The sequence below is a fragment of the Nannobrachium achirus genome, assembly GCF_963921795.1.
Source record: "Nannobrachium achirus genome assembly, chromosome: 17".
Taxonomy (NCBI): Eukaryota; Metazoa; Chordata; class Actinopteri; order Myctophiformes; family Myctophidae; genus Nannobrachium; species Nannobrachium achirus.
In genome coordinates this window covers 30,520,884-30,547,893 of record NC_137824.1, presented here as the reverse complement: position 1 = coordinate 30,547,893, position 27,010 = coordinate 30,520,884, and the positions used below count along the sequence as shown (strand labels likewise).

Below are 27,010 nucleotides of genomic sequence, written 5' to 3'. Positions count from 1 at the left end.
TGTTTGTTTGTCTGTCTGTCTGTCTCTCTGCAGTGTGTAGCTGTGACTTGGCTCGGTCTGGGTTCTTCCAGAAGAAGGGTGAATACATTTGTACGTCCGACTACCAGCGGCTGTACGGGACGCGCTGCGACCGCTGTGATGGCTTCATCACAGGCGAGGTTGTCTCCGCCCTCGGACGCACGTACCACCCCACCTGCTTTGTCTGCAGTTTGTGCAGGTACTGTGCCAACTCTGTCTCACTCCCCAAAATGCATATTCTTGGGACAGACATCCTGAGAAGTCAAAAGCTGACTGGACAGACAAGGAGTGGAATCGGTGCAGGTTGTTGCCAAAGTTCACGCCCCCCCCAGTCACTGCGCTAGGCTCACGATGCAGAAGGGAGGCGAAGGGAGACCTCTTGTGTCAAGCGCAACTCCGCAGACAGCACAGTTGTAGCAGGCGACGCGTAAATAAAGAATTAAGCACTTTTTGGGTATTTTATGAAAATTATGCTACACTAAAAACTCTATTTTCACTAAGCTCAATACAAAATGAAAAACTTCTTATGCAAATACAAACACACACTCAAAACTGGTAAAATATAACAAAGCCTATCCTTACCAAATGCAAGGAGTGGAATTTAGAGTGTGTGTTTGTATTTGCATCAGGAGTGTTTAATTTTTTATTGAGTGTAGCCCGCTACTACTGCGCGAGCCTAGCACAGTGACTGGGTGGCGTGAACTTTGGCAACAACCTGCACCGATTCCACTCCTCGCACTGGACAGGGCTACCCTTTGAGTCGAACGGTGCCTTCCCAGGCACTTCCACACTCCAGGAATGCAGCATTCCTGGAGTGTCTGCCAAAAAACTTTTGAAACAACGGTGACGCGCCGTCTAAAGCGGACTTGAGCCGCGAAGTCCGCTTCAGTTACTGACCCACAATTGTAATATCCCACGATCATATCCTTCTTAAGATGTCCGTCCCACACCAAGAAGTGACCTTTTTGACTTCTTGACTTGGGAATTCCTTGCCTGTGCAAGGAATTCCCAAGTCTCTCTCTCTCTCTCTCTCTATCTCTCTCACACACACACACACGCACGCACGCACGCACGCACGCACGCACGCACGCACGCACGCACGCACGCACGCACGCACGCACGCACGCACGCACACACACACACACACACACACACACACACACACACACACACACACACACACACACACACACACACACATACACACACACATACACGCACACACACACACACACACACACACGCAGAATCGGTGTAGTGTACAGTATATACAGCATGTTGTAATGTGTAAATGAAAAGACAGGTTTCCAAACACACAGAAGCTGGTGGAGAGAGGAGAGGCTGTGAGTTAAGGCAGTCTGGGACACACCAGACCCAGCAGCAGCTAGAACACTCACACTGTGCTGTAGGCAGGATGGGAGAGGGTCTCGTCACAGAGAGGGGAAGTGAGGAGAGGAGAGGATAACAGAGGATAACAGTGGAGAGGAGAGGAGAGGAGAGACGCGGAGAGGGGAAAGGGAGGGAGGGAGGGGGGGATCAGAGGAGAGGAGAGGAAAGGCGAGGAGAGATCTTGTTTAATGCAGACATGGTATTTGATGACACCCAGGCAGCACCAATCTTGACCTATCTTGCTCTCCATCTACTTTCTGCTTTCCCCATAGAGGTAATATATAACTAGAGGGGACGGACGGCCCCCGCCCCCAGCTATTCATTTCAATTCAAGTTGCTCGGTGGCGTTTGAAGCACTGCCGCAAGTAGCTATGGGCCAATCTTTCTTACGTCGACGAATGTCTTACGTCACGACGTCGAACAGTGTGCTGTTGTGTCTGGTGTCTGATGATGCGGTCATGTGGCCTCCAGCCGCCGGCTGCAAAACTGTGTGTGTGTGTGTGTGTGTGTGTGTGTGTGTGCGTGCGTGCGTGCGTGCGTGCGTGCGTGCGTGCGTGCGTGCGTGCGTGCGTGCGTGCGTGCGTGCGTGTGTGTGTGTGGACAGCTTGAGGCTGAGTGAAGGCAGTTCCTTTCAGCTCTGTCTGCCCTCTGTCGCCATCGTTCACAGAACTTCACAATGCTTCTCTTTTCATCCTCTCGTACATAACTCCTCCTTCATTATTCCTCGCCGTGCTTCTCTCTTCCCTCATCGTTGTCCTCTTCCTCAAATTCTTCCTCACCAACACCATCGTCGTCATCGTCTTCATTATCGCCACCTTCCTTTTCTTCTTCGGTTTTCTGAAAAACCTATGTTTCAGTGTTGCTCTAACCTTTTCATGTCAAGGACCCCCAAAATGATAAGTATTTGGCCACGGACCCCACATCCGAAAATATTTAGTTCCAGGGACCCCCCAGAAGCATGTTCACTTTAAAATAATATATATTTGGAGATTAGCACAAGATTGTTCAAAAAATAGCAGATCTACAAGCTCGCAGTTGAGCTTGTATATCTGCTATTTTTTAATAGTTACAGGGGTTAAAGTCTAGAGTGACACGGATGTGTTCCAAGTCGCCCTGTATACTGTACTTTGTTGTAAGATGAATAAACGGAACCTTTTGTTTTCATGCCCAAAATAGGGACGCCAGGTGATGATTTATTTCACCGCCATCTCTAGTAATGCTGCCATTTTCCTCATTATTAACATCGTCTTCATCATCACCACCATGTTCATCATTATCCTCTTTGTCATCCTCAGTTTCCAGTTTGGGTTTTTCAGTCTGACGTTTTTACAAAGAGCAGAGTTCAATGAAAGCCAGCAGGCTCACTGCTGAGGACAGAAATAGCTTCACGTCTGTGGCCAGAGCATTAAATATGTACACACATGCACGCACGCACGCACACACGCACTCATGCATGCGCGCAGGCACACACGCATACACACACAGATAGTCATGTCAACTCAGGCTAACACATTCTTGTACTCTGTCACAGCATGTACTGTGTTTGCAGCAGTATGCTGTGAGCACCCACTGTACTGCATGTAAAACATTGTGCTTCGAGGTGGATGCACACACACACACACACACACACACAAACACACACACACACACACACACACACACACACACACACACACACACACACACACACACACACACACACACACACACACACACACACACTACAACAACAAGTAACTCATAATACTCGATGAGTTACAATATTAGCTATTAGTCACATGCATAGTTAAATACACATGGACATTGATGCTTTCAAGTCAAGGTCATTATAGTTAACCAAAACTATGACAATATTGTAAACTATGTATATAGCTATATGAAAAAATTAAGGAAAAAGAGACAGACTCTTGTAGATGGCTAGTCTCCTACAGAACCACGTTGTAAAAAATTAAATTAAAACTTAAAAAAATAACTAAACATAAGCATAGCAAATCATAAAAACAAGATCCCATTTAAAACAAGTTAAAACTAAACTAATCTAAATTCTAAACAAAACAAAAAAAACTATAATAACCTTGTTGCGAGTGCACAAGCGCATGCTGACTGCGCACTGGCAGAGACTATAGCCTCCCTGTGGGCTGTGGCCCTGAACTTCGGCAGGGGACTAGAGGATTATTGCTGCTGTGTCTCTTTAAACAGGCTTCCGTAAGCCTTTTAGCCTCCCATTCATTCCCTCAGCCGCTCCGCTCACAAAGAAATCAATCAGATGCATCAACTAAAAAAAAACTGAACGCGACAGAGAGCAGCATATCATGATACGACTTTATAGGCTACTTCATGTTATAGGAGCTGTGTTCCTGCCACTTATCTGGTATAAATGCACGTACACACACGCACACATGCATGTGTGCATGTGCGTGTGTGTGCATGTGCGTGTGTGTGTGTGTGTGTGTGTGTGTGTGTGTGTGTGTGTGTGTGTGTGTGTGCGTGTGTGTGTGTATGTGTGTTTGTGCGTTTGTGTGTCTGCGTGCCGCATGCAATACTGTACGTGCGTGAAAAAGAAAAAGAGACGGCAGAGAGAGGAGTGGGAGAACATGCAGGAAGATACTTTGTAATGGAAGAAACCTTATACGTGTATGTCCAAGACAGATACTTCAAATAAGTGTGTTCCAGATTTGATCCAATGTACTTTAATACTTTTCATTCATTAAATAAATACAAGCTCACCGCGTGTCACATCACAACGCGTTGGGAGCTTGTAGAACGGCCATTGTTACTTTTGAGTAACGGTAATGGTAACACTGACATATGCTAGAGAAGGCCACTCATTTAGATAGAGGTGAGAGGGAGACGGTGAGAGATGCAGAAGAAGGGAGAACAGAAAAGGAAAGAGAAAGAGAAAGGAGGTGTTTAGTACAGCCATGATCAACCGAGGGGCAAGAGGGCCCTCAAATAATTGCCAAAACACTAAGATTTTATTGATAATACATCATTAATATTATTTTATTTAATAAAAAAAACATGGTACAGTACCTTGAAATATGCATTAATAATTCATTCATCGTGATAGGAATTTAAAATATATTGACCCAAACCGACACAATCGATTGATTGATCGTTAAAATATACATGCTCTGAAAACGCAAGCAGACGTTTTATTCTATTTTATATATATATATCCAAGTGTGGCGCCCTGACCAGGGGCATAGTTCCGCCGATTTAAAATGATTCCAATACGGAACTAAAACTTCCTATGATTGGCCGCTAGTTGCGCTGTTTTCCCCCCCGGCCAATCGCAAAAAGAATTGTTCTCCATTGGACCCCATTCATTTTACCCTTTCGTTTTCTAACCTTAATTAACATTTTCATAAATACTTTATGGTTCCTATCGCTAGTTAAACATTGCCTTTCAATCACGATGATATGCGTTTTGTGAAAATAAGGTCCCATTTATCTTAAAATGTATGATAAAGTTGCGGGGGGCGTGGCCAACTAAACTGATACCAGCCGGCTGTGTTCTTCTTCGTGTGCTGTATTTCGGGAGGCTCCGACCACATTCTCCCTAGTCTGGGATCACTTCACTTTTCGGGCTTGTAACCGGTCTGGAGCGGAAACCACAAAACGTCATGTTGTAGTACGGGAGGACTACAATTTGGCCGGAACTATCCACCGGAAACAGTTTTAACCCAAAATAATTCCCTGCGCTCAAGGACATACTTTTAGGGCCTACCTAATAAACTCCTCGATGCGGAGTAGTTTTGCTTTTGAAAAATTAGTTTGGTATATGTATGTTTTAGTCCAACTTTTAGCAACCGGCAAGACCACACTAGGCTACTCGAGCATTTTAATAGGGATTGGGGAAACAAACGGTGGGAACCAAATCAAAGCGACGCCGTTTCTTCTAGTGGTTTCCGCGCTTTAGGTGGAAACCAAACGGCCTGTTGTGAACAAACACCAGGCTTTCTCTCTGAAAGCCTGGTAGGCGAGGTTACATTCTCCCATATATCTCTGCGGTTGCACGTGACCGTTGGCAGCCAATAGCATCCTCTGGTGCTTTTACAATCTATGATGGTGACACCCATGCCAAGGACCCAAAATGTGTCATTTGCGCTGCATAGAAGCCAATGGCTTCGCTTTGTCCATATATTTTACAGTCTATGGCCCTTACACAGAAAAGGTGGAGAACAAGTGGTTTAGTGGATCAGTATGCAGCCCATAGCTCTCCTCTAATAAGTGGTTCATTGGTACATGGTGAAACAGTAGCTGTGTGGCGGAGCGCTCTGGAAGCCCAGGGCAGCAACTCATTATCCTCTGTTTAATCACTGAGCAGCCAGGTGCTCAAGGTCCAGTCAACAGCCTCTGAAGCCACTGTGGGAACGGCAGAGAGAGGCAGCGTGGTGGTGTGTTCAGCTCCGCACACCCTGTCAGCAGGTCCGCTGGTGTGTGTCCGCAGGATTAGGGCCCGTTCCTGTGTGTGTGTGTGTGTGTGTGTGTGTGTGTGCGTGTGTGTGCGTGTGTGTGCGTGTGTGTGTGCGTGTGTGTGTGTGTCAGGGGCGTCAATTGGGTATGGCAGGGGTATACAGCTGCCATACCCTGGGTCCAGGGGGGAAAATAAAAGTTACTTTTAAATATAAATCCATGAATGTCTCTTTGTCTATCTGTGCTGGTTATTATGTTGTTAAATTACAGTAAAATAACTACAAATGCAAAATGTAACAAAATGGTCACTTTAACAAGGTATTATAATTATATTCTCCCCATCTTGACAGAATGGTACAGTATATTCCCAGGTTCCGCAGGTCAGCTGCACAGGTGCAATGCATTATTGTTAATTGTGGCACATTTACTAACATGCCAAGTTTAGCTGCACTTGAACAACCGTTCCAGGCTGCCATATCCAGACCAAGAAACCATAGAAACCTGCTATTTTCACAATATAAAACCGTGTTATACTAAAATGTAATGCCTCTTATCCATGAGGACTCCCATCTTTGCCATACCCTAGCTTTTGCTGAACTGATGCCACTGTGTGTGTGTGTGTGTGTGTGTGTGTGTGTGTGTGTGTGTGTGTGTGTGTGTGTGTGTGTGTGTGTGTGTGTGTGTGTGTGTGTGTGTGTGTGTGTGTGTGTTCTCCTTCAGGAAGCCGTTTCCCATCGGCGACAGAGTGACGTTCAGTGGGAAGGACTGTGTCTGCCAGCAGTGCTCTCACACGCTCGTCAAACCCAACGAACCAATCAAGATCCACGGACCCAGTCGTAAGTTACGACCACATAACAGTACATAATGATGACATAATGGTCAAATATGGAAGATTCACATCAACCACTACTATGTGAGTCAGAGAAGTCATACTGTATGCTCTAGCAGTCTTTCCTCGCCTCCTCTTCAGTCCATTGTGCTTAACATCACAACAGTGCATTTAGTTTAACTAGCCCTTACCCGTTCAAAGATATGAGCTCCAAAATGATGTGCAGTGTGTGGGTTATGGGATGTGCACTGTGCACACAGTATATGAGGGATGGAAAGTAACTTTAACTGGTGCTTGCATGATGTAGGAGCATCAATGTAAGAAACCCGTTTTGTTTAATGGCTACAGAGATACTGTCCCCCCCCCCCCCCCCCCCCAGCCCGCCCGCCCGCGCCCACCCGCCTGCACACACACACCCGCCTGCCTGCACACACACACACACACACACACACACACACACACACACACACACACACACAGAGCTGGTTAAACATTTTGCCTCAAGCTAGATGCAGAATAGATGTGCCTCATGCTAGATGCAGAATAGATAGTAGATACAGCATAAAAATGCTAATATACAGCATACGATTTGTGAAAGTGACAAACGGCCTTCACAGTTATGTCAGGTGTGTTCATATGCTGATGGTGATGCGATTTCAGATCAATTGCTCCAGCCACCGAGGAGAAACGCTGGGACAGACAGACAGACATTTGCAAAATTATAGTATAGATATGGAATGGCCTGCTGAACACTGCTTCCCAGTGTTTTGTTTTCCTTGGAGGCCCCCTTCTTACATTTGACAAAACTAAGACTCCCCTCACATGTATGCCCACACCCGCACGTATGCACTTGTTTTTCAGACATTTCAACGACTTAAGCCCTATACTTCTATCACAAATAGCAATAATTGGTAGCGCACAATGCATTGCATCCAAGATGCGTTGTGAAGTTGTACATTCATTGCATTGCTTTTTGAAATATAATTTTTTTAACATTGTTAATTCGCTCCACAATGATGTTATTTACATGTAGACATTAGCTAGTCATTAGCTAGGATTTGTAGAACAGAATAACAATATTTTCCACTGCTGTACTGATCAGTGAAGTACAATAGAGTTACTGTGAAATCATTTTTCCTACACACTCCCACAACTTTCTGTTCCAGAACAACAATCATAAGAAAGGGAAAATGCCAAATGCCAAAACAACAACATCAAATATACATTTGGTGTGTACTCATTGAAAACATTAAATAAACATAAGGCAGAGTACCTTAGTCGCTCGTGCAAGTACGAGACATCTCTTAGCAGCAGATATTAAATATGTATTAAATATGTATACAGTAATACAAGCCGAGCATAAACCACACAGTAAAATTCTAAGAATGTAATGAAACTCTCTGAGACCCATACGGCACCCATTCGGAGTTGAATTAACACTCCGAATTTTACTGTGCAGTACGTTTAAGGAAATTGGCTACTGGTCTCCAGTAGACATGCAGAGAATCATTGTGTATATACTCTCCCCTGTGCCCTTCCTTGCTGTACTTTATGGCTCAACTGTAGCAAAGCAGTTGATGTGGAATTTAGAGCAGGGTCATAAACCGACGCTTGGGTTGTGTCTACTGATAAACAGTGTGTCAGTACCTCTTTATGAATATTTACCCTGTGTCTTCTGAAGTACTTTGTGTTTGTTTGTGTGTGTATGTGTGTGTGTGCATGCACATCTGTTTGTGTGCCCGACTGCCCGTGCGTGAGTGCACGTATTTATGTTTAAGTGCCCACACCTGCACTTTTATGCCATATATTGTACTTTTCGCTTACCTAGGCGAATACTGTGTTCACATGAATATTCAAGCATGCACAGGTGTGTGCGCGCGTGCGTGCCTGCACGCATGTATCGCTGCATACCGCTGGCCGTGTATGTACCCCAATGCACTCTTGCATAATGAACAAGTCGGTAAAAGAAATAATACTCAAATAGAGCCCGGCGAAAATAGCTAACAATGCGCCACGTTGCAAGCCTTTTAGACCGGCTATTTTCGCCACGTTACACCGTCGCGTGGCAAACGATAAATCAAGCTTCAGGGGGCTGGTGTTTCACGTAACAGATGGTAGGGGAGGTATAGTGACTAACTGTTCTTTCCGGGCCGCTCCGTTCAGCGGAGTTAAAACCACAACGGCTCCCCGGGCGCGCGTACATCACTCTGTGTCGGCCGGGCGCTGTCTGCAAGCTGGGACAGAGACGGAGCACAGGCAGAGAGCAGGCTGATCAACTGACCCTGGGCAGTGACAGGACAGACATCAACTTGAGACTGATGATCTTTTAAACGATCTAATACCCTCCCTTCCTCTCCCCGGCATGGAGGCTTGATCTGATAAACCGGGGTTATGTTGCGCCGTAAAGCCGTCTGTCTGTTCAACCAGATGTGTAATAGTCAGTGGTGTAAAGAAATTAAATACATTTACTCAAGTACACTCTTGAGGTAATTGTTTTTTACTATATTAGTATTTCCAATTTCCAATACTTTTACTTCTACTCCACTACATCTCGGATCCTGATATTGTACTTTTACTCCACTACAATTATGTGAAAGCTTTAGTTACTTTGCAGATATGAATTATAATATTATAAAACATATATAAACCACTTTGGCCCTATTTTATACCTAGGCAGAATAGCTGATCTAATGTGACGCGTTGTGACCGTCACAACGCGTGGTTGAGTGCCACCATCACTCAGAGCTACTGTGCTGTATTTCCAGCGTAGTTACAGGGCCGAAGATAGTACGATAGCTGCATGTCCGTCAATGCCTACTTTGGCGTATAAAACAAATTGGGTATTCTGCTCATTCTTATTTCCTTTGCAAATTATAAGAAAAACTTGTTTTGTCACTTTGAGGCACATATTTACACACTTGAGAAAGTACACACTTATCTACTTATATATTGGATAGCATCCCAATCGCATACATAAAACACCTGTCTTCGCCCGCCTTTACTGCTGTCTCCTATAGTGCCCAGATTCCTTAAAGCAACGTACCATCAACTAAAGTGAGTTTGCGTGCGTGTGTGCACACGCTGTGTGTGTGTGTGTGTGTGTGTGGGGGGGGGGGTGACAGCCTGGGCATAGTGGAGTGGCCCCTTGGGTTCCCAGCGGCCTCTAGGGAGCAGGGAAGGTTAAACAAAGCCAAATGTGTTTGGAATGGAAACACGTGGAGTTCTAATTGTTTCCCGTGAATCGCCACTCTGTTAAACACCGAACCAATAACGTCTGCGATGGCCTCTTTTCCGAAAGGGGGCCTCTGTGCGCGCGGGTGGGTGGGTGCGCGTGTGCACGGGTTCGCTTTATGTGATGTGGATGTGAGTGTGGTATATGTGTGTATTGATGCTGTGTTTCAGCCCTGAAGCCACTCGACTGATATTTGCTTTCTGTCTGCATTAAATCATGTTTAGCGGTGCTCAGGTTTCGGGATCAAGCTGCACTGATTTGCATTAGTAACACTATTGATTAAGGAGACGGGGTTGTGTCAATGCAAGGAAACCACACTTGGGAATGCAGGAGGTGTTTAAGGATGCACAAGTGCATCTCTGTGCCCCTTTCTCTGTCTCTCGCCCTCCACTGAGTATCTGTCTCTGACCGTCTCTCTCTCCTTCCTCTCTCTCTCTTTGTCTCCGTCTGTCTGTCTGTCTGTCTGTGCTCAGACTGTGCTGGTTGTGGAGAGGAGATCAAGCAGGGTCAGTCTCTGCTTGCGTTGGAGAAACAGTGGCATGTCAGCTGCTTTAGATGTCAGACCTGCAACATGGTCCTGACTGGAGAGTACATCAGCAAGTGAGTGCCGTGCACACACACACACACACACGCGTGAGCACACGCATACGCACACACAGGGTGTCGCACCAAATTCTGGGCTCCGGGTACAAGGATTCACTGTGGGGGCCCCTGTGCTTTAACTATTGAAAAATAGCAGATATACAAGCTCACAGCGCGGCACCGAGTGCCGCGCTGCGAGCTTGTAGATCTGCTATTTTTGAAAAATCATGAAAATCTTTGAATATTTCAAATCCTAACTAAGGTTTTTTGAAAAATCTTATGTTTCGATGGTAGTGGTTCTCAAACCTTTTCATGTGAAGGACCCCCAAAATGGTATGTATTTGGCCACGGACCCCCATCTCAAAATATTTAGTTCCAGGGACCCCCCAGAAGCAAAATTTGAGTTACAAATGTTCACTTAAAAAATACATATATTCAAAGATTTGCACACATTTTCACGACTTTTCAAAAATAGCAGATCTACAAGCTCGCAGCGCGGCACTCGGTGCCGCGCTGTGAGCTTGTATATCTGCTATTTTTCATAGTTAAAGTATATAATAATTAAGGCCCCTCCACCACCTTGGGCCCTAGTAACTCAGTCCCACTTTCCTACCCCTTGTGACGCCCCTGCGCACACACATTTAGCCTACTTTTTATGAGAATTCTCCCAGAGCAGGAACAATTTGCACATTTTGAGACCACATTACACACTTCATACCACGCTACATCATGCCTCATTTGACTCCATCTGAAATCATGCAGTATGTGTGTAGATCCAATTTCACCGCATAAAACGTGCACACTATCAAAGCATGCTTCGGTTGCTCTCTTGCAGGGATGGCGTGCCGTACTGTGAGGCCGATTACCACGCCCAGTATGGGGTGAAATGTGAGACCTGCATCAAATACATCAGTGGACGAGTTCTGGAGGTAAAGAATCTCAGTTTCATTATCTCTGTGAGGCTGCGAAGGCCGGGCAGAGATTACGTTTTCACCCCTGTCCATGAGTGAGTGAGTGAGTGAGTGAGTGAGTGAGTGAGTGAGTGAGTGAGTGAGCGAGCGAGCGAGTGAGGAAAACAACACAGCTGTGACGGCAGGACAGCTGAAAGGCCGGGGTGGACAAGTACAGACACTGATCTCTAGCTTGAATTGCCTGTAAATGATGTGTAGCTTACCTGTAGCGCTATAATGCTCCCAAATACAGGTGCATGTGGTGATATTTGTACACTGTCACAGTTAAATTAACCCATTTAGGCCTAGAATAATTGAATGCTTTAACTATTGAAAAATAGCAGATCTACAAGCTCACAGTGCGGCACCGAGTGCACTGCAAGCTTGTAGATCTGCTTTGAATGTGTCTTTTTAAAAGCGAACATTTGTAACTCAAATATTTGCTTCTGGGTGGTTCCTGGAACAATATATTTTGAGATGGGCAGTCACAGCGCTGCTATTTTTTAATAGTTAAAGCATAAAATAATGGTTAAAGTGGTTCAAATCTAAAGTGACACAGATTTGCGTTCAGGCCTAAATGGCATTTAACACTGATCTGTGGTGGCCAATTATATCAGAAGTGGTACTGGTTCTAGCACAGGTAACCAGGTTTGGATCCCGAGTAGGACATGAGAGTTACACAGGGTTAAAATGGTTAACCACACAGTGATACAGTGATGAAGACATGGTCTCCTGGGGGTTTACAGAGCTGATTGAGAGCGTTATCACACTCAAATAGTGGCGTATATAATCCTCATCATCCTCAGTGTTTGTTTAAACCCCGCTGCGCTATTCCAACGGAGTGAGTTTAAACTTTTAATCCCACTTAACTTTGCCAAAACAAGCTCATCTATGCTGGGCCTGTGCTACTGTGCTAGCCTAGTTACAGTATTATGCTATCCATCATTATGGTTATTTAGGTGGCAAGCTTTCAAGCCTGCAACAAAAATACAATTTACTCAAGTGGTGAGAGGCTTAGCGTTGAGCTAATGACACAAATAAATGAGGGCAAGGCAAGTTTATTTATGTAACATATTTCAACAACAATGCAATTCAAACAGCTTTTTTTGCTTTACACAAAACATTAAGACAAAACAATGGAAAATAAGAATTAGCTCAAATGAAACTGACACAAATACAAGAATAAAATGGGTGCTTACCACATGGGATTCGATGCTTGACAGAGAGTCCCCGGCTAGACCATTTTCTTTATGTGAGTGACTCCCCTCCATGATCTCAATTTGTTTCTTCTCTCTATACCTGTCAAATAAAAGGCAAAACAAAAACAAAACAAGAACTAGAAAGAATAAGGAAAGATAAAGAAAACGAAAACGCAGCAGCAAGCCTTCAGCTTTGATTTAAAACAACTGAGAGTTGTGGCAGACCTGCAGTTTTCTGGGAGTTTGTCCCAGATATGTGATGCATAAAAACTGCTGCTTCGTTAAGTTTTGAAGGAAACATATTTCAATCTACATCCGCCTTGGCTGACTGCGAACCATGCTGCATATCTTTAGTGTTTCAATTTAGATTCTGGCAGAGCAAAAGGGTGTCAAAACTGCAGCTGATAGCTCAATCCCCATTGTTAGTGCTTCTGCCACATCCAAGGTCAACAACTAGCCATTATAGCAATATTGTTGCTTTTGGTCGATGATGCAATTTTTGATTGTTAAAGTTTACCAAATTTGAACTCTACGCAAAGGAATCACAGCAAATGTACTTGCTCACCACATGCTAATGTGCTGATCATGATCATTCCATTCAAAAGAATGTGAAATATCGCTGTTGTACAAGCTGGCTTAGCCGCAATGCTTTTTGCCAGGGCCGGACTTACCATAGGGCAAAAAGTTTTTTTTTTTTTTTTTTCATTTTTCATTTTTTTTCTTTTTAAAAAAAATTTAGTAGGCATGATCGCAATCGCGAAATTCCATGTTTAACCCCCATACCAAGCCCATCTTTCAAACAGCCATGGCAGCCATGTTTGTTTACATTTCAAGAAAACATAATGGCTGCTAGCTCATGAATGCCTGAACGGAATTCCATTCGGATTTTTTTGTTTGAAAGCTGTGAACAGTGTGCACACACGTGGTGCATGATCTAGGCATGGGCGTGCATGATCCGTGCACTATGAATTACATGGAAGTCTATGGAGAGGGAGGCGGTGTGGAACTTGGAAGCCATTTTGAAAAGACCCTGAATGAGTTAATTTAATGATGACATTTTAAAGTATCGCAATCCAAATAAAGTGATATTTGTGTTTAGTTACAGTACATTTTGTTTTATTATGGTAATAACATTGAGAGCTTCTGCTCTGCTGGCCGCACTGCATGTAGCTGCTCTGAAAGCTTAGTGCAGTCTAAAGACCGCCCACTCTATGTATCCGGTACTTTCCACACACATAGGCTACACACATGCACGCAAACTCCAATTCTGTATTCGCTTTAGACCCTTCCAATGAGCCAATGCATGTCAGATTATGCACGGGCCGGTCCGGAGGTGAGGTCACGGTGTGGTCGGGTGGACTGGAGGTGGAATTTTTGCGCGCGCACGAGGGCCTCTTTATTTCCCCTTGCCCAGGGGCCTCATGTCATATAAATCTGGGCCTGCTTTTTGCCCTCTAAAAAACATGGTGCTACATTTACAAGTTTATTGCCTTATTATTATCAGAGTGTGTCTGTCTGTGTGTCAGTAGCTAATCTCATAAATCGTACTTCAGTAGACCACTGAAGTACTAAAACAAGTGGTAATCGGACTAAAACATTTCCCAATTTTCTTTTCTTATATAAACCTAAAATAGCCGTTTTAGTAAATAAGTGAACTGCATTTACTTTTCAAGTTTTTCCCAACAACTTACAATGTACTTCACATTCACACATGCCGCAATGGTGGAAAACCGCTACACATTATGCGCTACACGTTCACACACCGACAGTGGAAGCAACCATGCAAAGCACCAACCATCTCACAGCGGGAACAGTCAGGGTCCAGTGTCTTGCTCAAGGAGACTCAGACACGCTGCCAGGGGGAGCTGGGGATCAAACTGGGAACCTCTTGAGCCACTACCGCCCCAAACAAGGTCTGCTAGCAACCTAAAGGCCTGTCCATACCTCCGAAATGTTCGGTGAGTTGGACTTTCCGACGTGCAAATGTCCGAACTCTAATGCTTTTCAGAAGTCGCGAGTGACGTAATTTTGTTGTCGAACCAGACCTTTTGACCGAATAGGGTGGTTTCAGTCAAAGTATGGACAGGCCTGAACCTTATCGCCTCTTTTAACCTACATTCGCAGTCTTCTCCCTCAGTAAATTACTTCACAATAAGCCTGTTTGTTAAAAGTGAACCATAAATAATTCTGACTTTCTAGTTTCACCGTTTCACAGTTTTTCAGTACGAAGACGCTGTGAGCTCTGCATGGTGCAGCACTCAGGAACAAACAAATGTCGATTGAAACATTGCACACCTAAGAGAAGGAATATAAAAAGATCAGAGATTGTAGAGCAGCAGGGGATGACGGGAGAGAGAGAGACAGAGAAAGACAGAGAGAGAGAGACAGAGAGAGGCAGAGAGAGAGATGACAGAGAAAGAAAGAGAGTTACACACAGAAGATCTGCTGTGTGGGGCGCACGCTCGCCTGGCGGTCCATTAATGTTGATGTATTGATATATTACCATGCTTATCGTAAATCGCTCTGGATTAAGAGTGCCTGCTAAATGCCTACATTTTAAAATGTAAATTGGAAACCACATGTAGGCTTGGGGTGGCCTGTTGGGTTCTGGTCCCAATCCCGACGGCCTTTGCTGCTGTCTCTCTCTCTCCCTGTTTCCTTTCTGTCTTCACTGGATACTATCAATAAAGGCATAGAAAGCCCCAAAAATATATATAAAAAAAAGAAGATCTGCTGTGGAAGGATTTGTTCTCTGGCGCTAAAAGGCATTTTAAAAAGAGATGAGGGAAGGAGTCTGACATAGAGGAGGGGAGGCTAGAGCGGTGAGGAGAGGTGAGTCCAAACTAAGAACAAGTGAAAGAAAGACGGAAGCACACAGGACATAATGGCACTGATAGGACGTGAATGCTAATGAAATGTTTTGGCAGAGGGACGAGTCTCGTGGCCCTGCAGCTCATCTCTGGGGATCCATTGAAAGAGGGTGGCCTCGGACCTGCACCCCCACCCCACACACACACACACACACACACACACACACACACACATTGACATGCACACATGCACGCATTTGCATGCACACGTATACAAAATACACACAGGGGGCCGTGTTGTCCCTGTGCTGCTCTGCTTGTCACTGTGGTTCGTGTAAAGTGCTTTGTTCCTCTGTTCCCTGTTCTATTTATAGACAGTGGGACATGTCAGCCTTCTTTGTGTGTGTGTGCGTGCATGCATGCGTGTGTGCGTGAGTGTGCGCGCGCATGCACACAAGTGTGTGTGTGCATGTGCGCATGCACATGTGTGTACCTGAGAATGTGTGTGCTCACATAATATGCATGTGTACCTCTGTTAGCCTGAGATGCCGTTCTGTGTTTGTGTGTGTGCATGTGCTGTACGTATGTGCTTGAACACACACACACACACACACACACACACACACACACACACACACACACACACACACACACACACACACACACACATGCTGTCGTACGGTACATGTACCGGTATACTATAATATCATGTCATTGAGGTACAGCAGTGAAAGTGTTTTAATCCCATGTTGACCTTTAATAGAGAACATTGTTGATCTGGGCAGAAATTTAAAGTTCAATGTAAAGTTCACATGCTTTATTGCCATTATGAGGTATTTAGAATACATGTTGGAATTAGAGTTTAATAAATATGATAAAGAATATTTCAACAATAAAACATCACCACCAGCCACAACTTAACAAGACCTTACAAGATCTTATCTCTTGAAATAAGATCTACATATTTTCACGAATTGATAAACGTTTAATGAAAGTTTTTTGAACATTTGGGTCCCTGGGAGACTACATTTCTCTTTTGGGTCTCAAGACAAAACGTTTATGGGCCTAACCTGTTTTCATTCTTCAGAGGTATGGTAAATGGTAAATGGTCCTTTTATATAGCGCTTTATTCCAAAGCGCTTTACATAGGTTGTGCATTACATTCACCCATTCAAACACATTCATACACCGATGGCGGATGGCATCAGGAGCAATTAGGGGTTCAGTGTCTTGCTCAAGGACACTTCGACACTAACTCTGGGGGAGCCTGGGATCGAACCCATCTGGCCGCTCTACCGGCCACTCTACCCCTGAGATTCAGATTCAGATTCAGATTCAGATTCCTTTATTCACCATTGTGTAAAACACATAGGAATTTGTTTCGGCAACATTACAGGTGTGCATTCAATCCTTCCTTTTTTCACATATAACATGAAACCAACAACACAACAACACCGTGCAAGAAAATAAATATTATAGTAAAGTGCAGTAGTGTTCAGTCCAGTAGTGCAAAAGTCATAGTTCTGGTATCCCTAGGGGGCAAGGGAAGAAGGGAAACCTGCGTCATCAAGCAGCCTGGCGGCTGAGGGGAAAAAACTGTTTTTGTGGCGCTCTGTCTTGGCCCCCAGATGCCGCATCCTTCTCCCAGAGGGGAGCAGGGTGAGGAGGCTGTGGCCAGGGTGGGAGGGGTCAGTCATGATCTTTCTTGCCCTCCTCAGCGCCCTGGAGTCGTGCAGGGACTTGAGGGAGGGCAGGGGACGGCCAATCACCCTCTCCGCAGAACGTATCACCCGCTGCAGCTTGACCAGGTCTTTTGCGCATGCAGCGGGGAACCAGGTGATAATAGAGTGGGTGAGGATGGACTCGATGATGGCCGTGTAGAACTGGGTCATCATGGACCTCGACAGTCTGTATTTCCGCAGCTGCCGAAGGAAGTACATCCTCTGCTGGGCCTTTCTCAGGAGGGCAGTGATGTTTAGTTCCCACTTCAGGTCCCTGGAGATGATCATCCCCAGGAACTTGCAGGACTGCACAGAGTTCACCTGAGTGCCACCCAGCATGACGGGAGGGGGCGGGCCACTGCCACCACTCATAATCACTGTAGTATTGTGATTCTATTCAATTTAAACTGCTATTTTGCAGTGGTGATTTCGGTGATGATTTGTGTGTGTGTGTGTGTGTGTGTGTGTGTGTGTGTGTGTGTGTGTGTGTGTGTGTGTGTGTGTGTGTGTGTGTGTGTGTGTGTGTGTGTGTGTGTGTGTGTGTGTGTGTGTGTGTGTGTGTGTGTGTGTGTCATTAGGCCAGTTCCTTCCTTTGCAGCTGCACAGAGCTCTACTGTTGTCTGGTGTCTGAATAGGGTTCAGGCTTCAGTCCAGCCTCCACAGTCTGAGGTTGTTACTTTAATGAGAAGATACGATGGAGGGAAGCTAGAAAAAGTAAGACAGAGAGAGAGAGAGAGATGACCTTTTCTGCTCCCCTGCATTTTTTCTTTCCTTCCGTTGCACGAAAAGGGGAGAGTAAGAGAGACAGGCGGTCAAAAAGAGAGACGCACCGGCAAGTTCCTTCCTCTCGTTTCCTTAATTTCTTCCTCTCCTCCTCCATCCTGTCTTCCTGTGTCAGTCCTGCAGTAAATAAAGTCTCCCATTAATGCCACCGGAGAGAGAGAGAGACAGAGACAGAGAGAGAGATAGAGAGAGAGAGAGAGAGAGAGAGAGAAGCTCTCCGTAGAAACGGTAACGGCAGACGTTCAGCTGATCTGAGAGCAGAGTCGCTGCTGGGAAAACATGAGACCGAAAACGAACACGGCTTCCGGTGTCCGTTGTCCTTTCACCGTCACCTGAGATGCAGAGAGAGGGAGGGAGGGAGAGAGAGAGCGCCAATGTAGATTGTATAGAATAATCTCACGTTGTATGTTTACGGATGCGATTGTGTTTCGTCGATGGCATATCAGCGTCTTTGTTTTAAAGACGTCCAATTTGCAGGAGATCAAATGAAGGTATCAGTGTTGTATAGCCGGAAAACACTGGGATGCTAACAGGAAGCTATCGATGCATGTGGCATTCAATAACATACGTACAGATAATATGCAAACGCACTCGTGTGGGGGGGCAGTGGCTCGAGTCAGGACGCTGAGCGGTCCCGGGTTCCAGGCTCCTCCTTGCTTCATGTCAAAGTGCCCTTGGGCAAAGCACTGGATCCATACCTGCTTATGATGAGCATGTTGGTTCCTTGCATGTTTGCCTACACCAGTGGTTCTCAAAGTGGATTCGAGGGACCTTTATAACGGGGTCTAAATTGACCCTTACAAGTCTGTAACTCTGACAGTGTACAAATGGAACCAAATGAACCCATCAGGGTTCATTTGGTTGCATTTGTACACTGTCAGTTAAGGTGAGACCTTGAAATTTAAAAGTTTGAGAAACACTGGCCTACGCCGACCACACACACACACACACACACACACACACACACACACACACACACACACACACACACACACACACACACACACACACACACACGTGCAGTGATGGACCACGCCCTGGCATGTCTTCAGGTAAAAGACGTGGAGGTCTCTGTAGGCTCGGTCTCCTTGACACAGGTCTGGTGTCAGCAGGGCGTCTATAAATAGGAGCCTCTAATGACACGTCAGTGAAGGCAGGGGGGGGCGACAACCATGTGACAGCCCAGTGCGGTACCGCCAGGCCTGGATGGATCCATCAGCCCTGCGGAGAGAGCTGACATGCACGGCAAAATCCTCGCCGTTCGTTTAACTCAGATGACAAGTGGAATCAAATGGACCCATAAGCTTTTCTCCTCAGTGGGTTGACCAATCGATCTGAACGTACAGGGTGAAGAATCGGCCTCCTCACTCCCTGCATTATTCCAGCTAGACTCTGGGCCATGCATGCCGTGAACCATGGAATCGAGGAATACTGTACAAAGTACATGGTCATCATACATGTCATGCTGACCTCTCTCCTACTGTACGTCCCATACTGTACATCCTGTTCTCTTCCACTTTTACTTTGATTTTGAAACAGATTCCTTCCTCCTCCTCATCCATCCCAACATTACTGGCACTCTTCTATCACAGTCTTCAATGTTTTTCATCCAAGGACAGAGAGATAAAGCAGGGACCCCCACTATAAAATAGTTTTGCTGATTAAACTTTTACATAGATTTCATAGATAGTTTCATAGACTTGTTTGACAGCACTATCATGGTGTATTCATGTTAATGTGTATTTTCAGACAATTAACCACTTTAAACTCTTTTTTCCCTCCTACACAAACCCTCTTTGCTGAAAATAGCCGATCTACAAGATAGAGATGTAGGTCTGCTATTTTTGGCTAAAGTTCTCTGCTGAATAGGGATGCTAAGGTTCCAATCGCACACAGATTTGGCAGGCCCCCTGTAGTCATTCTGAGGGTCCTCAGAATGAAGAGCCCTGTCATACAGTACTCCCTGTTCCAGTGCATTGGCGGTCACTTACATTGGCTGTGCAGCACAAGCGTTACAAAAAGGTCGGCCAACCAGTAAGGCCAACGGGTCAGGTTTAGTTTAGTTTAGTTTAGTTTAGTTTATTTCAGTCATTCATTGTGGCATCATACACATGCCACAATACAGGTTGGCCAATCAGGGACTTATACTGGCACAAATGTGATGCGACACTCCGCCAATCAGTGAAGCTGACGGTTTGGGTCGACCAGTCAGGGAAGCCGATCGATGCATACAATCCTCCGAACACACAGAGAATGTGTGCGTTCTCCTCAGACCGGCATGCTAACACATTCAGATATTTTTGTGGCTAGTTTTTTTGTGGCTTTTCACTTCTCGGAAACTGTTGGTCCCTCTAATTGCCAACACACACATATATTTGGTAAATTACACTATACCATGCATGGGCAACTGCAAGCACAAAATAGCCGATCTACAAGCTCAAAACGCATCGCAGCGCGATGCGTTTTGAGCTTGTAGATCTGCAATTTCTTTGCTTCTTTTGTATGAGATACTAGAATGACAAAATAGGACGTAGCAATATGCAATGTGGCCCTCTGGAGTGAAGGTGGAAATATAGTGGCCCTCGCCATCATCAAGATAATCAAAGGGGGTTTATTTGTCACTCACTCATCCAGGTACGAGCACCAAAATCCTTCTTCCATACAGTCACGCACTGACGGCGGAGGATACCATGCATGGCACCAACCTGCTCTACAAGAGTGTCTTGCTCAAGGACATTTAAGCCAGGAGGAAAACCTTCCGGTTCACTGGACAGCCCCTCTACCTTCTGAGCCACAACCACTCCAGTGTACTGTCATCATGGCCACGCTTGATCGCTGCCTGTAGTCAGAATGCAGAGACAGAGAGCAAAAGAGAGTGGGATATAGTTATTTCTGTAGGCCTAAATGCTGTGTGTTTCGTGTGTGTGTGTGTGTGTGTGTGTGTGTGTGTGTGTGTGTGTGTGTATGTGTGTGTGTGTGTGTGTGTGTGTGTGTGTGTGTGTGTGTGTGTGTGTGTGTGTGTGTGTGTGTGTGTGTGTGTGTGTGTGTGTGTGTGTGTGTGTGTGCGTGCGTGCGTGCGTGCGTGCGTGCGTGCGTGTGTTGGGTTTGATTCCCAGGGTTATCTGCTGTGTGCAAGGACGTGGATCCCAGTCTCATGTCCTTCATTCTTGCTCCAGTGCACTGGCCAACTTGGTCTCTGTGTATTTGCTCATGATTCCTATCTCTCCCCCCGTTCCACTCCTCTCTCACTTTGTCTTTCACACATGTACAGACTCATGTGCACGCGCCTTACACACAACATACCACACACACGCGGCCGTTCCTTAGCGCTATGTAATGACCTACAGGGATGGTTGCTCTAGTTCTGGTATGCAGTGGTGTGTGTGTGTGCTTAACATGGGAGGCATGCTAACCTGCTAACATGCGGTTACAGGGACAGAACCCTGTGTTGACATATGGAGGCAGTGGCCTGCGCAAGGTGTTGGTGACTTGTAGGTCACAACACGGTGAAGCTGTTTATTATTCATTTATGTTCACGCACACTCCTCTCCTCTCCTCTCCTCTCCTCTCCTCTCCTCTCCTCTCCTCTCCTCTCCTCTCTACTAGGCTGGAGGGAAGCACTACCATCCCACCTGTGCACGATGTGCACGCTGCAATCTGATGTTCAAAGAAGGAGAGGAGATGTATCTGACAGGTACACACACAACATGCACAAACTACAGCCGTTAATACGCATTATGGGAACATATACAGTAGTACAATATGAATCTTTCCACCCTTCCCCTCTCTCTCTCTCTCTCTCTCTCTCTCTCTCTCTCTCTCTCTCTCTCTCTCTCTCTCTCTCTCTCTCAGGGAATGAGGTGTGGCATCCACTCTGTAAACAGGCAGCGAGGGCAGAGAGGAGACTGAGGGTAAGAACGACGATCAAATGATAAACTGATAAACCAGGGGTCTTCAACGTTTTCAGGCCAAGGACCCCTTAGCTGAGAGAGAGATGAAGCAGGGACCCCCACTACATATTGTATAACATTGTGTTGCAGATTAAAAATGTTCAATCTTAGACAGCTTAGACTTGTTTGACAGCATCGTGTTGGAGTAATGTGTATTTTCAGACATTTCACCACTTGAACCGCCAACTACTTAGTCTGCTCTTCTTTTCCCTCTACAAACCTCTGCCAAAAATAGCCGATCTACAAGCTTACAACGCCTCGCAGCTTGTAGATCTGCTATTTTTGGCTAATGTTCCACTCAGAATATGGATAGTACTAGGGATGCTCAAATGGTTAATGTAAAAAAAAACATGATCCTATCACACAAAGATTTTGCGGCCCCCCCTGTAGTAACTCTGAGGACCCCCTAGGAGTCCCGGACCCCCTGTTGAAGACCCCTGAACTAAACACAATAGAAACCATGATGGCCAAAACCAAGTGTCAAACTGTCAATGTCATCTCTCTCTCTCTCTCTCTCTCTCTCTCTCTCTCTCTCTCTCTCTCTCTCTATCTCTCTCTCTCTCTCTCTCTCCCCCCTCTCTCTCTCTCTCTGGTGTCTGTCTCACAGCACAGACGACTATCAGAGGCCTCCATCTCTCCTCCGGGCTCCTCCATTGGCTCCCCCAGCAGGGTTATATGTGTAAGTATAGGATCAATCTCTGAGTAGCTTTTTGACCCCCACCAGCCCTCCCCCCCACCCCCCACCCCCCAGAACCACCACGGAGCTTTAACGCCACGGTAGTGACACACCCTAGATACACTGCTCACACAGCAAAGACACAGGCTGCTAGTTCCCTGTGTGTGAGCGTGTGTGTGTGAGTGTGTGTGTGTGTGTGTGTGTGTGTGTGTGTGTGTGTGTGTGTGTGCGTGTGTGTGTGTGTGTGCGTGTGCGTGTGCGTGTGCGTGTGCGTGTGCGTGTGCGTGCGTGCGTGCGTGCGTGCGTGCGTGCGTGCGTGCGTGCGTGCGTGTGTGTGTGCCTGTCTGTCTGTCTGTCTGTCTGTCCGTCTGTCTGTCTGTCTATCTGTCCGCCTGCCTGCCTGCCTGCCTGCCTGTCTGTCTGCCTGTCTGTCTGCCTATGTGCCCCAGAAGGCTGTTCTCATTCCCAACTCATCACATATGGACGCTTGGACAGAAGCCTATGGCATCACTTTCTAACGCAAAGGTTCGTTCCCCTTTAGTGTCTTGATTTGCCTGCAGGGTAACCATTCGGGGTAATCCAACTGTGCAGCCTTTTACATCAGTGGTTCTCAACCTTTTCAGGCCGGACCCCCAAAATAATCATGTTTTAACTGGGGACCAGAGAAAGACACAATGGTCTGAAATGGGACTTTGTGAGGATAGAAGGTGCTAGTGGGACCCACAAAAAAATGTTTTAAAATAGGAAAAGTGAATTTTCATGGTGTATCACCTTTAAATTGACACTGTTGAGTGAGAAAACAATGTTTAACATTTAGTTAGTTATCAATGGACCCTTATAGATCTTTAACTCTTGAGAGTGTAGAAGAATTGTTATTTTGATCAACGTTTGCCTTTTAGTCCTATAGTAACACATCAAAACAGCATGGAATTGTTGGCCTGCTTCCAGCCCATAGACCCTGCCCACTCTCAGAGTGGACTGTTTCTCTGGTCTGGAGCTGAGTACATGAATCGGCCGTTCCCAATCAAAAATTGCGTCTCCTCCAATGAGCGCGGGGGGGGGGGGGGTGGGTTTAACGAATATCCAATCCACGCAGCAGTTGAAACGATTCAAACGAAGTTCACACACCACCAGGCAGGCACACACACACGCACGGGTGCGCTGATTTCACCAAGCTGTTAATGTTGATTACATGTTTCTGGTCGCAGTTCTGTGTGGAAGCAGTCACTGGCACAGACAGAGACACACACAAAACACACACCGCGCGCGTGCAAGCTCGCACAAAAGTCCCTCCCCCAGAAATCTTTCAGAATAGGGCACTATTCAGACTAAAGCGTGAGCTGAGTCTGAAATCAGGCTATGGAATTGTGGACACAATCCTATCCAACATTTTTAAAGTTTTGGCTCTGAGAGGCAAAATCTCATTGAATGGTGGTCCACGGCTCAAATGCCGGATAAACAATGGACACTGACGTGAAGAAGGTCAAAGACCCACTGTAGACTATTGTCTATTTCCTCTCGTCACCGTGCAAAAAGAAGTACCTGTAAATAGGGCTGAGGTGATTAATTTGATGGTCATGGAGGACAGCTAGGGACACTAACAGACACAGAGGAGCCAGCTGGGACACACAGGCCTGCTTCATGGGGTGTAGTGAGCCACGCTGTGCGCTGCAGGACCTTTAGGAAGTGGCAGCGCCAGCCAACTGTTTTTTTCCCGGTGTTAGCAACGCCTGTCTGACTAAACTGTCCAACTAGCAGGCAGTCTCCTCTTCTCTCTCACTTCATAATCAATGACCTTTCTGTTTTAAGGTGATGGATGAGGGGAAACCGCAGCGTAAGCACCCGTGCTGTCTGTAGTCTCTCTCTCTCTCTCTCTCTCTCTCTCTCTCTCTCTCTCTCTCTCTCTCTCTCTCTCTCTCTCTCTCTCTCTCTCTCGCTTCCGCTGCTGAAGGTCAGCAACTAACACCGTTGTCAGATTCTGCAGAGTACACGTGTACTGTGGGCAAGCATGTATGTGATATGTGTGCGCACGTGTGTGTGTGTGTGTGTGTGTGTGTGTGTGTGTGTGTGTGTGTGTGTGTGTGTGTGTGTTTGTGTGTGTGTGTGTGTGTGGTGTGTGTGTGTGTGTGTGTGTGTGTGTGTGTGTGTGTGTGTGTGTGTGTGTGTGTGTGTGTGTGTGTGTGTGTGTGTGTGTGTGTGTGTGTGTGTGTGTGTGTGCGCGCGTGCGTGTGCGCGCGTGCGTGTGCGTGCACCTGTGTGTGTGTGTGTGTGTGTGTGTATGTGTGTGTGTGTGTGTGTGTGCTTGATCAGCTGTTTCGGCCCTTGGCTGCCTCTCGCTGCTGCATGATCCACCTGTTGTCATCAGCGGGATGGGGTGGGGTGTACGGATTCCATTGTAAGTGGCTTACTGTGCATTGTCTGTGTTGTCTGATGTTGGGTGGTGTTGTTGCTCCTGTTGTCTGTGTGTTTGGTGGATGTATTTGTGTTTGTGTGTGTGGGCGTGCGTGTCCTCTCTCCAGGCCAGAGTGGAGAATGAGGTCCTAGGTTATAAGGACCTAGCAGCCCTTCCCAGGGTTAAGGCCATTTACGAGGTCCCGCAGCCTGACCTCCTCGCCTCATATGAGCCCTACCACAGATACAGCTCCGATGACAGGCTAGACACCTTCTGCTATGGGGAGGTACCACTGACACACCACCGCTGACACAACTCTCTCGCATCCCAACTTGACAGCCTTCATTTGAGGAAGGGGGTCGTCCTTTTGCTCGATGTGTGAAAATGTGTTTGCCATTTTGTGCATACAGTTCATCCGTTACAGTTTGTGTCTTCAAACAGACTTGGGTGAAACCGTGTTTTTGTTTGTGAGTTTTGTTTGTTGTGCACAGAGTGCCAGTAGTCAGGGGGTATTACAAAAAACACTATAAAATAAAATAAATTCAACTCCCCTAGGGGAACCTGTGACAGCTGCTGAAAGTTGGGGTACCCGCAACCAAATTGAACATTTTAGATCCTGCCTTAAGTAGCTTGTGATGGGTCAAACTAGGAGTTTTTCATTATCCTGAATCCATTGCAAGCATTTGTTTTGACACATTGAGTGTTTTGTGTGTGTAAAACAATTTTATAGTTCAGATATTGTCATGTGCAATCACTGTTTTTGCTGCCTGTTGTTTTCACCCATGTCTGTTTTATTCTCCTGTCGATACGGGATATGAGACTTTGAGTTTCCTTACCAGGAGGCCTTGAATGATGACTCTTTTCTTTCTGTTGTTTTTCATAGTCACTCGGGACGCTCTCTGCCTACTCTCAGGTGAGTGTCTCTGCATCTTGCCTGCATTCCATGACAGGTTCAGACCAGCCAACAGATCATTGGAGTTTTTTTTCTATCAACATACATCTTTTTCTATCAACATACTTTGCATCTCTGTATGTCTATGACAGATATAGTGTTGTGCCCGAACACGTTCAATGAATGAATACGTTCATATATTGGGCGAACGTGAACTGAACGTTCTTTGTTTCAGCTTGATGAACGTTACTGTCGAACACGTACATTCTGATGTCCGAGAACGGCGCTCGTCGGCCCGTTCGTGCAGCGGTCCGCGGTCGTCTGTCCTCTCGTCTTTCTTTGCATTCACATGCTCCAATAACACCCAGCTGCAGACACGCAGACCTCCTGACCGTTGATATGTGAGCGGTGCTGTCTGCAGCTGTGTGTCAATCACCTCCTCGTTACATCTCCCAAGTAAAGCCTGACTATACTTCGTCGTATGACGTGTGTTGCATGCCGAAAATAGCTGATCTGTAGATCACCTATTTTAACCAACGCTGAAACATGCAGGATGTGCGCAACGGTTAGAAACTTCTGCCTATAAGTGTGCAGGAAGACTGGGCACATATTGTGGGCACCTCAATGTTAAATTGGTTGAAATAATTGCTGTGTGTGGTTCTATATGGGCTGTGTCAATAATTCAAATAATAGCTTGCAGCAACGTCTAAAAAATACCTGCATTTCAATAGCCAAAAGTATAAAAAAATGATGGTTAGAAGTTTTGAACTTGAACTTGAAACTTTCCCAACGCTGGATATGTATACTAGTACCTGTTGGGTTTGTCCATGTAGGTCTATGAGGGACAGGTGCCTGTTGTCTCTATCTCTGTAGGACATGCACCTGTTGACATTTATGTCTGTAGGACTATGATGGACTTGCACTGTTGTCTTTGTCTCTGCAGGACTATGACAGCCTGGACATGAAGCAGAGACGCTGCTCCAGCCCGGGTTACATCGACTCGCCCACGTACAGCCGCCACGGCATGTCCCCAATCATGCCTCGCTCCCCGCAGCACTTTGGTTACCCTGGTGAGTCCCTCAGTTCTGGGCCTCTCTCTGGACATCAGATCAAATCAACCAATCACTCTATGGCCTCTAGTTCAGGGGTCTTCAACGTTTTCGGGCCA

The 27,010-nt window shown here is 46.0% G+C and overlaps 1 protein-coding gene across 1 annotated transcript in view; it reads left to right on the top strand.

Annotated features, from left to right (window-relative positions):
* The window catches only part of ablim3 (actin binding LIM protein family, member 3), a gene marked incomplete at both ends in the record, with an annotated part of 76,492 nt that overhangs the window by 32,707 nt on the left and 16,775 nt on the right, over positions 1–27,010 (top strand). Inside the window, 10 exons of the mRNA XM_080746662.1 lie at positions 34–217; positions 6,547–6,662; positions 10,361–10,487; positions 11,305–11,398; positions 21,539–21,626; positions 21,785–21,843; positions 22,490–22,561; positions 25,078–25,236; positions 25,834–25,863; positions 26,786–26,912. Of these exons, the coding sequence (XP_080602788.1) occupies positions 34–217; positions 6,547–6,662; positions 10,361–10,487; positions 11,305–11,398; positions 21,539–21,626; positions 21,785–21,843; positions 22,490–22,561; positions 25,078–25,236; positions 25,834–25,863; positions 26,786–26,912 (1,056 nt within the window). The remainder of the gene's footprint in view (positions 1–33; positions 218–6,546; positions 6,663–10,360; positions 10,488–11,304; positions 11,399–21,538; positions 21,627–21,784; positions 21,844–22,489; positions 22,562–25,077; positions 25,237–25,833; positions 25,864–26,785; positions 26,913–27,010) is intronic.